This window comes from Heterodontus francisci, chromosome 36, assembly GCF_036365525.1.
Source record: "Heterodontus francisci isolate sHetFra1 chromosome 36, sHetFra1.hap1, whole genome shotgun sequence".
NCBI lineage: Eukaryota > Metazoa > Chordata > Chondrichthyes > Heterodontiformes > Heterodontidae > Heterodontus > Heterodontus francisci.
Genome location: NC_090406.1, coordinates 10,252,926 through 10,264,928, shown reverse-complemented (window position 1 = coordinate 10,264,928; position 12,003 = coordinate 10,252,926). Strand labels below are relative to the sequence as shown.

Genomic DNA, 12,003 nt, shown 5'->3' with positions numbered 1-12,003 from the left:
CACCCGCTCGCCATACCCTTTGATTCCTTGAGACACCAAAAATGTATCTATCCCAGCCTTAAATATATTCAATGATGGAGCATCAACAACCCTCTGGGGTAGAGAATTCCAAAGATTCACAACCCTTTGAGGGAAGTAATTTCTCCTCATTTCAGCGCTAAATGATCGGCCCCTTATTCTGAGATTGTGCCCCCATGTATTAGATTACCCGACCAGTGGAAACAATCTCTCAGTGTCTACTCTATCCAGCCCCTTCAAAATTTTATATGTTTCAATGAGATCACCTCTCATTCTCCTAAACCCCAAAGAATACAAGCCTAATTTACCTAACCTCTCATCATAGGACAACCTCCTCAAGCCAGGAACCAATCTAGTGAACTTTTGCTGCACTGCCTCCAATGCAAGTATATCCTTTCTTAAATGTGGAGACCAAAACTCAACACAGTATTCCAGGTGTAGTCTCACCAAAACCCTGTACAATTGTAGCAATACTTCCTTATTCCTGAACTCCAATCCCCTTACAATAAAGGCCAACATGCCATTTGTCTTCCTAACTGCTTGCTATACCTGCATGCTTAACTTTGTGCGTTCCTTGTACAAGCACACCCTAGTCTCTTCAAACATCGACACTTACAAGTTTCACACCTTTTAAAAAATATTCTGCTTTTCTATTCTTATGACCAAAGTGCATAACTTCACACTTCCCTACATTACACTCCATCTGCAACCTTGTTGCCCACTCACTTAACCTGTTTATATCTCTTTGCATCCTATGTGTCCTCCCCACAGTTTACCTTTCCACCTACCTTTGTATCATCAGTAAACTTCGATACATTACTCTCTGTCTCTTCATCTAAGTCATTAATATAGATTGTAAATAGCTGAGACCCCAGCACTGATCCTTGCGGCACCCCATTATTTACTGCTTGCCAACTTGAAAATGCCCCGTTTATGTCCACTCATTGCTTCCTGTCTGTTAACCAATCATCTATCCGTGCTAATAAATTGCCCCCAACACCCTGAGCCTTTTATCTTGCCAATCAACCTTTTGTGTGGCACCTTATTGAATGCCTTTTGGAAATTCAGGTATATTACATCTACTGGTTCCCCTTTATCTACTCTACTTAGTTACATCCTCAAAAAACTCTAATAAATTTGTCAAACAGGATTTCCCTTTAGTAAAACCATGTTGACTTGTTCTAATCATACTGTATTTTTCTAAGTGCATTGTTAAGACTTTCTTAATAATAGATTCCAGCATTTTCCCAATGACTAATGTTAGGCTAACTAGCCTGTAGTTCCCTGTATTCTCTCTCCCTCCTTTCTTGAAAAGCAGTGTAACATTTGCCAACTTCCAATCTGATGGGACCATTCCTAATCTAAGGAATTTTGGAAAATCATAGTTAGCACATCCACTGTCTCTGCAGCTATCTCTTTTAGAACCCTCGGGTGTAGGCCATCAGGTCCTGGAGATTTGTCAGATTTTAGTCCCTTAAGTTTCTCCAATACTTTTTCTCTGCTAATATGAATTTCCTTCACTGTTTTAGCCCCTAGGTTACTGCCTATTTCTGGTATGGAACTTGTGTCTTCTACTGTGAAAACAGACATAAAATATTTGTTCAATGCCTCTGCCATTTCCTCATTTCCCATGATAATTTCTCCTGTCTCTCCTTCTAAAGGGCCAACATTTACTTTAGCTACTCTCTTCTTTTTTGATATACCTATAAAAGCTCTTACTCTGTAAATACTGCACACTCCCGGAGACTGCCTATAAATACTGACACACTCCCCAGGCTCCCCTGTAAATACTGACACACACCTGGGAATCCCCTGCAAATACTAACACATTACCAGGGACCCTCTATAAATATGATCACACTCCTGGGACTCTCTGTAAAACTAACATGATCCCTGTAAGCTACGTGCACACTGTCACGCAGCAACTCAGAAGGTACCGCTCAGGCTACTCAAGTTTCCCCCTATAAGATACTACACATGCGGGGCTGCGCAAAAAAAATTTAAAGATACCAAACATTCAAATGAATGGGTCACGCATAATGATAAAAATTTGCAGGATGTCCTATAAATATTGACGCACTCCTGAGGTCATCTTGTAAATATTAACACACTCTTGTGGACCTTCTGTAAGTACTAACACTCCTGGTGACTGCCTGTAAGTACTAACACACTCCTGGGACTCTCCATAAATATTAACATACTCCTGGAGACTTCCTGCAAATATTAATACATGCTTAGGGCCCCCATATGAACATAATAGAAAGCTTCATCTGCTAAATGGAAACGATCACAGCAAAGGGTTTTATTCATATACAGCAACAGAAATAATGTTCCACTGAGTCAAAAGATACAGAAAATATATTAACCCTGAGGACGAATGAACCAAACCCTGTGTGCCTGGAAAAAGGAGCAGAGTGAGACTAATTGGACAGCTCTCTCAAAGAGCTGGCACAGGGAGGATGGGCTGAATGGCCTCCTTCTGTGCTCTATCACTCTATAGATAACTAGGAGACTGGAAATCCCTAATGGTGATAATAGTGGGTGACACATAATGCATTCATACAGCATTCCATCTGATATCCATTATTTAAAGAAGCATTACCGATTAATAGAAAGAACTTTCATATAGTTAGTGCCTTTCACATCCCCAGGATCTCCTAAAGGGGTTCACAGCCCATAATGTACTTCTGAAGTGTAATTAACTGTTATTATGTAGACAATTGTGCTCAGTAAGATCCCACAAAAGGGGCAAATTGAAATGAATGACCAGTTAATCTATTGTTTGGCTATGTTGGTTGGGGGAGCAATGTTGGTTGGCCAGAACACTGGGAGAATCCCTGCTCTTCTTTGAATATTCCCAACGGATCTTTAACACCCAGTTGAACCATTAGAACAGGGCCTCAGTTTAACAATTCATCCAAAAGACAACTTTTCAATGCTGTGCCCCCTTAGTAAAGAAAGAGAGCAAACCTGCATTTATACAGCGCCTTTCGTGACCTCAAGACGTCTCAAAGCACTATACAAAGTATTTTTGACTGTTGTGATGTAGGAAACGTGGCAACCCATTTGCGCACAGCAAGGTCCCACAAAGATAATGACATGATAATCTGTGTTTAGTGATGTTATTTGAGGGATAAGTTATTGTCCAGGGCACCGGGAGAACCTCTCTGCTCTTCTTCAAAATAATGCCGTGGAATCTTTTACGTTCACTTGAGAGAGCAGACTCTCATAATGTCTCATCTGAATTACAGTACTGCATTAGATTGTTATCTTAGATTATGTGCTCGAGTCCTGCAGTGGGGTTGAGCTCATTGTTTGAAATAAATGGGTTAATCTCTCCCTTAAAATAGCCAACCAAAGAGGAGTGTCCTACAAATATATTAAGCACTTGGCCACTATTATCATCAACTGGCAATTTCCACCCGAGGTTTATATCTTTCTTCGCTATGCGTCGGCCACAGGAAAACAAGTGAAAAGCAGAAGTGTTTTGTTAATCGTATTCCACCACAGTTCGTGGGAGTACAAATCTCCACATCAAACATTACTTAGATATGGATCTTAGAAGTCTTAAGGGAGCACTGACCTACCCTGCCTGCTGCTGTTGCCTCCAAAGAATCGCAATACAGTAGTGGGGAAGATCTGTTTTACTGACATTACAATCCCATAAACACTTCTTCAAGGAGAACTCCATAATGGCTTTTCAAAATGTCCTAATAATAATCTGATATATGGGGGAGCAGGCAGGGATGACTTCGGTTAATGCTGATAGTGCCCAGCCTCACCTTGAAAATGACTAAACCCAGAGCTGGAACATTAGCCCATAAATTCAGCCGTCGTAAATACTCACTAGAACTGCCTGTGAGTGCAGCAGATCTGACATTGCTGGGGAAAGGTTCTGCGCCTGCAGTGTAAGCCTCGGTGAGGACTCAGTCACGTCCTTCCTGATGGTACTGCTGCATCCTGTCACAGGCTTTCAGAGCGGGTTTGAATCTAGGGCTCGGCACTGTCACTACTGGCAGAGCACTGGCACTGTGTGGGCAATGACCCAGATACTCGCAACAGCAGCTACACAGTCTAGAAACACTTTGTTTACACAGTCAAGTTTCTTTTGTGTACACTTATTGACTTCAAACTTATGTTTGCATAGAATCGTAGAATGATGCAACACTGAAGGAGGCCATTCAGCCTGGCACGCCTGATAGCATCTTTGAAAGAGCCGCCCAATTAAGTCTCACTCCGCCCCGCCCCCTCCACAGCTCTGCAAATTTTTCCCCTGTAACTATATATCTAAATCCTTTTTGAAAGTTCATATCAAATCTGCTCCCTCCACCCTCTCAGGCGGTGCATTCCAGATCATTCCAATTCGCTGCATCAAAAATAAAATTCTCCTCCGCTCCCTGATGGTTCTATTGCCGATTACCTTAAAATTACCTGTCCAAGAATTACAAAGGCTAAAAAGGACAGCCCAAGAATGGGCTGCATTTTGTTCCCCTCCCCCTTCTTTCCTTCCTTTCATCTCCTCAAGGCTCTGACTCTACAAATACAAGCTACTCTAGAGACGTCAAAGGCCAATCCGCACAAGTTAGCTTAGAGAGGGAGTGTCAGTAGTCTATTTGACCTGCTGGACAGGAATACCATCGTCCATACCTGGTTCCCACACCTGGATGTGTTAGAGTGGGAATATCTGGATAGCAATCAGGCGCAGGGACCCTAAATGGTATTTACAATACAGAGACAGGCCATTCAGCCCAACTGGTCCGTGCCAGTATTTATGCTCCACACAAGTCTCCTCCAACTCTTCGTCATCTAACCCTATCAATATATCCTTCTATTTCTTTCTCTCTCTCATGTGCTTATCTAGCTTCCCCTTAAATACAACTTTTCCCACCTGCATTCAAGCTATTCGTGGGAACCCAACTAACTCCCCAGCTCAGATTAATCAACTCAGCACAAAACAGGAACGTAACCTGGGATCTTCAGATCTATATGGTTCAGTGCCACACCAAATCAGTGCATGTATCGACGAAGCCTCTATTTTAGCTCTTTCTCTTGTTATTGGATACCAACCCCTCCTGCCCATCACCTCCCATCGAGTTACACTACAGAAAGTAGCACCAGATGTAAATACCCAGACACACACAGGTTTCAGCTCAACAACAACAACAACAACTCGCATTTATATAGTGCCTTTAATGTAATCCCAAGGTACTTCACAGGAGCGATTGCCAATCAAAATTTGACATCAAGCCACACGAAGAGATATTAGCAAAGGTGACAAAAAGCTTGGTCAAAGACGTAGGTCTTAAGGAGAGTATTCAAGAGAAGAGAGAGATAGAGAGACAGAGGTTTAGCGAGGGAATTCCAGAGCTAAGGGCCTAGGCAGCCGAAGGCAGGGCCGCCAATGGTGAAGCGATAAAATCGAAGAAGCTCAAGAGGCCAGGATTAGAGGAATGCAGGGATCTTTATGAGGGTCATAGGGCTGGAGGAGGTTACAGAGTTGGGGGGGTGGGGGGGGGAGGTGCGGGCGAGATAAATAAGAAAGAGCATGCTATGGCTTTGCAAAGATCACCAGACACAATCCCAGTGAGCAAGGCCGCAGCTCCAGCTCTGAATTCTGGGTTGACATCCAGCAAGGGATGCTCATGTCTGGCAGGTGTGTGTGGGACCTCTCTCAATGTATGGATTATGACAGCCCTTAAAACATTTCTGTCTTAAAGAACTAACAACCTCCACAACCCAATCACAGGTATAAAAAGAATACGGCCACAGAAGAAGCCTGTTAATCAGTTTGCGACTCCCTCCACTGCTTCACAATATTCTCCAAGGGAACAGCATGAAGATACGAAAACAGCAAACTCTCCAGTTCCACCTCAGCGACGCTTCCTTTTATTCTTTCTTCCCTTCTGTGAAGTGCCTTGGGACACATTCTCCGTTCAGGCCACTGCAAAAAGGCAAGTCACGGTCGTAAGTAGATTCTAAGTGACACAAAACCCTTGTGTAAAGAAGAACTGCCTGACATCAAGTCCTGACTTTGCCTTTCACCGGTTTGAACCAGAGTTTACCCTACCCCCCCACCCCCCCAAGTGCTGCCGCCACAGTTTCAGTTGAATGCTCGATGTAGTTATTCTGGCTGTTGCCATAGAAACTGAGCTCCACTGCTGAATTCTCCTCGGGGTCCAGTTGCTGTGTCAGTGATTGTGATGTCTTGGACACAAGTGACACAGACCAGAAAGACCTCCAGTTTTGATCCCCATTCTGCGCCGAGGCAGCTGACCTTAACTGGGACATGAGCTGTAGCGTCTCCCCTGGGGTAGGGAGCTTAACATCAATCAGGGGAGTTACTCCTGATCGCTACCCCTCTTAGCAGTATGCATGCTGGGATGCTGGCAGAGGACAGATTCAGGCTTAGATGTGATGCCCCTTGCAGTCAAATAGTCAACGGACACAAACTATCGATCCTCATGCAAGAATAAATCCTTCTTGGGCGAGGTACTGGATGATGATGTGGAATCCTATTCCAGCCTTCAGGAGGGGACAGCACTGTAATCACAATTAAACAAAAATAGAACTTTTACAGGGCAAGCTGTTCCTGACCGATTCTGGAATTAAGCCAATGATAGTTGCTGGGCCCCCAGTCCCCACCCAGCCAGGTGACATTGCCCCTTTAAATACAAATAAAATTCTGGCAAACTATTTGTTAAGCTATGACTTCGGGTTAGCAGCAACTATTACCGTCAGATATGTGATAAATGGAAGGGTCCAGGTTGCAAATGAAAGCTACCTGTATTAATTAGCCTCAAAAATAGTAGAATACAGAAGTCAATCTATCACAGAAACAGGCTGGAATTATAAACAGCTGGATCAGGAAACAAGAAAGAAAGAAAACAGGGTAGAAACTTGATGTTAAATAATATGTATATTATATATCAACACCAACTTCCACTTACATAACACCTTTAATGTAGTAAAATGTCCCAAGGCACTTCACAGGAGCTTTATTAAAGAAAATTTGACACCAAGCCACATAAAGAGATATTAGGACAGATGACCAAAGGCTTGGTCAAAGAGGTAGTTTTATGGAGCGTCTTAAAGGAAGAGAGAGAGGTGGAAAAGTTTAGGGAGGGAATCCAGAGTTTAGGGCCTTGGCAGCTGAAGGCATAGCAACCAATGGTGGAACAATTGAAATCAGGGATGCTCAAGAGGTCAGAATCGGAGGAGCGCAGAGATCTTGGGAGATGGTAAGGCTGGACAAGGTTAGAGAGATAGGGAAGGGGGAGGCCATGCACTGATTTGAAAACAAGATTGAGCATTTTAAAGTTGAGGCTTTGCTGGATTATTATATATTACAAGCATTATGAGAGACACTCAGCAAGGTTACATGTGTCCAACAGGCTGTCAGAGATAAAAACACCTTATCCTCAATACCAACAAGATCGATTCTATGGGTTAGATCAGCAAAGGGATGTTAGGGTACAGATTCACAAAGTACTAAAAGTACCAACGTAAGTTAATAAGGCCATAAAAATGTAAATAAAGCACAGGGGTTTATTTCCAGAGGAATGGAAAGCAGGGAAATTATGTTAAACTTGTATAGAACCTTGATTAGGCCACACTCAGATTATCAAAAACAGTTTTGATTTTGGTATTATTAAAAAGGGTATAGAGGCACTAGAGAAGGTGGGAAAAGATTTACAAGGATGATATCAGAACTGAGAGGATGTATCTATCAGGAAAGATTGAACAGCTGGGTTCTTTTCTCCAAAAAGACAAGGACGAGGGATGACCTAATAGAGGTCTTTAAAATTGTGAAGGGGTATGATAGACAGATGTAGAGAAGATGTTTCCACTTGTGGGGGAAAACCAAAACAAGGGGTCAAAAATATAAGACAGTCACTAATAAATCCAATAGGGAATTCAGGAGAAACTTCTTTCCCCAGAGAGTGGTTAGGATGTGGAATTTGCTACCACAAAGGGTGGTTGAAGCTAATAGCATAGATGCATTTAAGGGAAGGCTGGAGAAGTACATCAGGCAGGGATCAGTAGAAGGATCTGTTGATTGTTGATAGGGTTAGGTGACGAAGGGTGGGAGGAGGCTTGTGTGGAGCGTAAACACCAGCATAGACCAGTGGGGACGAATGGCCTGCACTGGTAAATCCAATGTAAATCTGCCTGATGGCTGTGCGCTACTGGTAGGGAGCCTCCCCTGCCGTTGGCACATATATCGGGCAATCGGGGGTGCACTGCACCGGTGATCTCCAGGAATGTGCAGCCAGCTCCCCCAGGCTCTCACTTGTAACGTCAGCCCTCGCAGTTCACCCTGCACAGCGACTGAAGAGCATGCATCAATGAGCTAAAGATGTCTAGACTGTACCAGCAGGTTTTTATATATATCTGTATTTTCTGCTCTGTTGCTTTACAGCCTCTGCTTTCTCCTGAAGGCACCGACTCCTTTGCTGAGCTTCTGTTTCACAGATGTCTGGCACTGCGTCCAACTGGACATCATTCAAATGCAAGTCTGCAGCCTGTCGACCATGGGGTGGTGGGGAAATCATAGCTCGGTATCATCCTGTCCTTGGCCCCCACAGACTGGCACCTCTAAGCAGGAACTGGACCTTCAGCTTTTTTCTTTACCCTGGCTGCCAACCACTGACTGGGTTGAGATGAGCTAGATCAGTACAGACCAGAGACTGAACCTTGGATCTTCCTGATCCAGATGGCTAAATTCCACCTCTGTTTAATTCCTACCATTCACATGCACCATAAACCCTGGTTAATGCATTGCCACTAAGTGACACCACAACCTCATTCTTGCATACATTCAATAACGGTTATTAGTTTGTAAGTTACATCTTCACATATTGAGAGTTTAAAAATACACAATTAATAGAAAATTGTGCATTGTTTTTTTTATTGCATTTTACATCTATTATATATAGGGCGGCACAGTGGCGCAGTGGTTAGCACCGCAGCCTCACAGCTCCAGCGACCCGGGTTCAATTCTGGGTACTGCCTGTGTGGAGTTTGCAAGTTCTCCCTGTGTCTGCGTGGGTTTTCTCCGGGTGCTCCGGTTTCCTCCCACATGCCAAAGACTTGTAGGTTGGTAGGTTAATTGGCCATTATAAATTGCCCCTAGTATAGGTAGGTGATAGGAAAATATAGGGACAGGTGGGGATGTGGTAGGAATATGGAATTCGTGTAGGATTAGTGTAAATGGGTGGTTGATGGTCGGCACAGACTCGGTGGGCCGAAGGGCCTGTTTCAGTGCTGTATCTCTAAATAAATAAAAAAATATTTTTCACAATTATGTGTTTCTACCACCGTCCATTACAATGTAAGTTTCAACCTTTTGTTAAAGTCACAAAACTATTTTAAAGAGAAAATTGGGCAATTCATTCTGGATTCTTCTGACCTGCAGCCTGAAATTTACAAGAATTTTACTCACGTCCAAAAAAACATCGCAGCCCAAGCTACACATGAGCAAGGACAAGGAAGATAAGACTCATAGAATGATACAGCACAGAAGGAGGCCATTCAGCCCATCATTCCTGTGTTGCCTCTTTGAAACAGCTATCCAATTTATCCCACCCACCACCCCCCCAGCTCTTTCCCCATAGCCCTGCAAATTTTTCCTCTTCAAGTAATTATCCAATTCCTTTTTGAAAGTTACTACTGAATCTGCTTCCAACACAGTTCAGGCAGTGCATTCTAGATCATAACAACTTGCTACATAAACACTCTCCCCTCTAGTTCTTTTATGAATGAAGAACATAAGAAAATAATAGGAGCAGGAGTAGGCCATAGTGTCCCTCACGCCTGTTCTGCCATTCAATACGATCATGGCTGGTCTTTAACTTCAACTGCACTTACTTTCCCACCCAATCCCCATACCCCTTCATTCCATCAAGGGTCCAAAAATCTATCGATCTTGAATCTACTCAACAACTGAGCATTCACAATCCTCTGGGGTAGGGAATTCCAAAGATTCACAACCCTCTGAAGACATTTCTCCTCAGCTCAGTCCTAAATGACCAACCCCTTAATCTGAGACTATGCCCCCTTGTTCTAGACTCTCCAGCCAGTGGGAAACCTGTCAAACCCTCTCAGAATCTTCTATATTTCAATGAGATCATCTCTTTTCCTTCATAACTCCAGAGAATATAGACTCATTCAACTCAATCTCACCTTCTGATCCCAGGTATCAATCGAGTGAACCTACATTGCAATTATTTGAAATCGGTGTTCTCTGTTTTTTTTAATCATTTCCTGGGATGTGGGCATCGCTGGCAAGGCCAGCATTTGTTGCCCATCCCTAATTGCACTTGACAACTGAATGGCTTGCTAGGCTATTTCAGAGGGCAGGTAAGAGTCAACCACATTGCTTAGTCTGGAGTCACATGTAGGCCAGACCAGGTACGGACAGCAGATTTCCATCTCTACAGGACATGAGTGAACCAGATGGGTTTTTACAACAATAGTTTCATGGCACCGTTACTGAGACAAGCTTTCAATTCCACATTTTCTTTTTATTAATTGAATTTAAATTCCACCAGCTGCCATGGTGGGATTTGAACCCGTGTCCCTAGGGCATTAGCCTGGACCTCTGGATTACTAGCTCAGTGATATTACCACTATGCCACCATCTGACCCAACTACCACCAGAAACAGTTCCTCCCTATCTCCCCTACCAAAACCCCACATATCTGCTCACTATTGCAGCTTCAACTGTGTCGTGCGCAGGCCAATGAGCGGAGGCCTGGGATCAAGCAGGAGAGTACTACAGCGGGATGCAGTTTAAGTGCCAGGCTAGCATCAAAGCCCATGAGAGGGTGCAAGACCCAGGGACGAAGTGTCAGGATACAGCTGAGGTGGCAGCATGGTCAGGAAGTCGAACAGTCTAGAAGGAAGGAAGCAGGAAGTCATCGAGCTAAATTAAAAACTCCCCCTTTCTGTGTCTGTGTTTTCTGGACTGCTGTGGTCGCTGAAAAACTGTAATAGAAGCAGAAAGGGAGACAGAAAGATAGATGGAGCAATAAAGAGACAGAGATAGATCGACAGTTAGTTAGATAGATAGAGAGACAGAGAGATAAATAAACTGACATGGAGCCAGAGAGGCAGATAGATAGATATAGAGAGAGGAATTGGTAGACAGACATACAGACAAGCAGTTTGCATATCCTATTTAATTTGCTGTCTTTATGTTAACAGCGTGACAATTATGACAGTTCAAATATTAACCTGAAATATATTGTTTATTCAGCTGTATATGTAGCACCCCTCCCCTCCCCCCTACCCCCGACCCCCAGGTTCACATCCTATGGAAAGTTGCAATATTGTATGAATTACATAATGCAAGTCAGGAAATACATGCATATTATGTATAAAGTGTGAAAGACACTTTGATAGCCAGAGAGAGAGATACATTCAAGCATAAAACAAGCATCCTCTCTTTATTAATCCACGCCCTAGCTCCTGTGAACCTCAGGTCATTTGTCAACTACAACCTGACAAGTTTTTTTTAATGAAACTTGTGAGCTAAAGGAAAAGTGGGACATATCTTATGAAGACCATAGCATGTGAAATGTCAGTGAACAGCAATGGCAGCTAACAGGTATCAACTCCTCTGATGTGAGCCTGTACAACTCACCCAGTGTGCAGATTATAGGTACAGGAGCCAATACTGCAATAGACAGACAGAAAAGGAGTTATGCAGCTCCTTATTACATCTCTTAGAAATGCCTCCGTGTCTGTGTAATCTCCTCCAGCCCCACAACTCTCCGAGGTATCTGCGCTCCTCTAAATCTGGCCTCTTGTGCATCCCCAAATTTAATCACTCCACCATTGGTGGCCGCGTCTTCAGTTGCCTAGGTCCCAAGCTCGGGAATATCCTTCCTAAACCTCTCCACCTCGCTTTCCTCCTTTAAAACACTCCTTAAAACCTACCTCTTTGACCAAGCTTTAGGTCACCTGATCTAATTTCTCCTTATG

At 43.4% G+C, this 12,003-nt stretch overlaps 1 protein-coding gene across 6 annotated transcripts in view; it reads right to left on the bottom strand.

Annotated features, from left to right (window-relative positions):
* LOC137351583 (CUGBP Elav-like family member 4) overlaps positions 1–12,003 on the bottom strand; it is a 402,153-nt gene that overhangs the window by 204,684 nt on the left and 185,466 nt on the right. Inside the window, exon 1 of one of the 6 annotated variants that reach the window (XM_068016156.1) lies at positions 3,866–4,022. The exons of 4 other annotated variants lie outside the window; for them this stretch is intronic. In XM_068016156.1, the coding sequence (XP_067872257.1) occupies positions 3,866–3,898 (33 nt within the window). In that variant the 5' untranslated portion in view covers positions 3,899–4,022. Of the gene's footprint in view, positions 1–3,800; positions 4,023–12,003 lie in introns of those variants that run through there. One more of the 6 variants, XM_068016157.1, reaches the window with a different exon arrangement.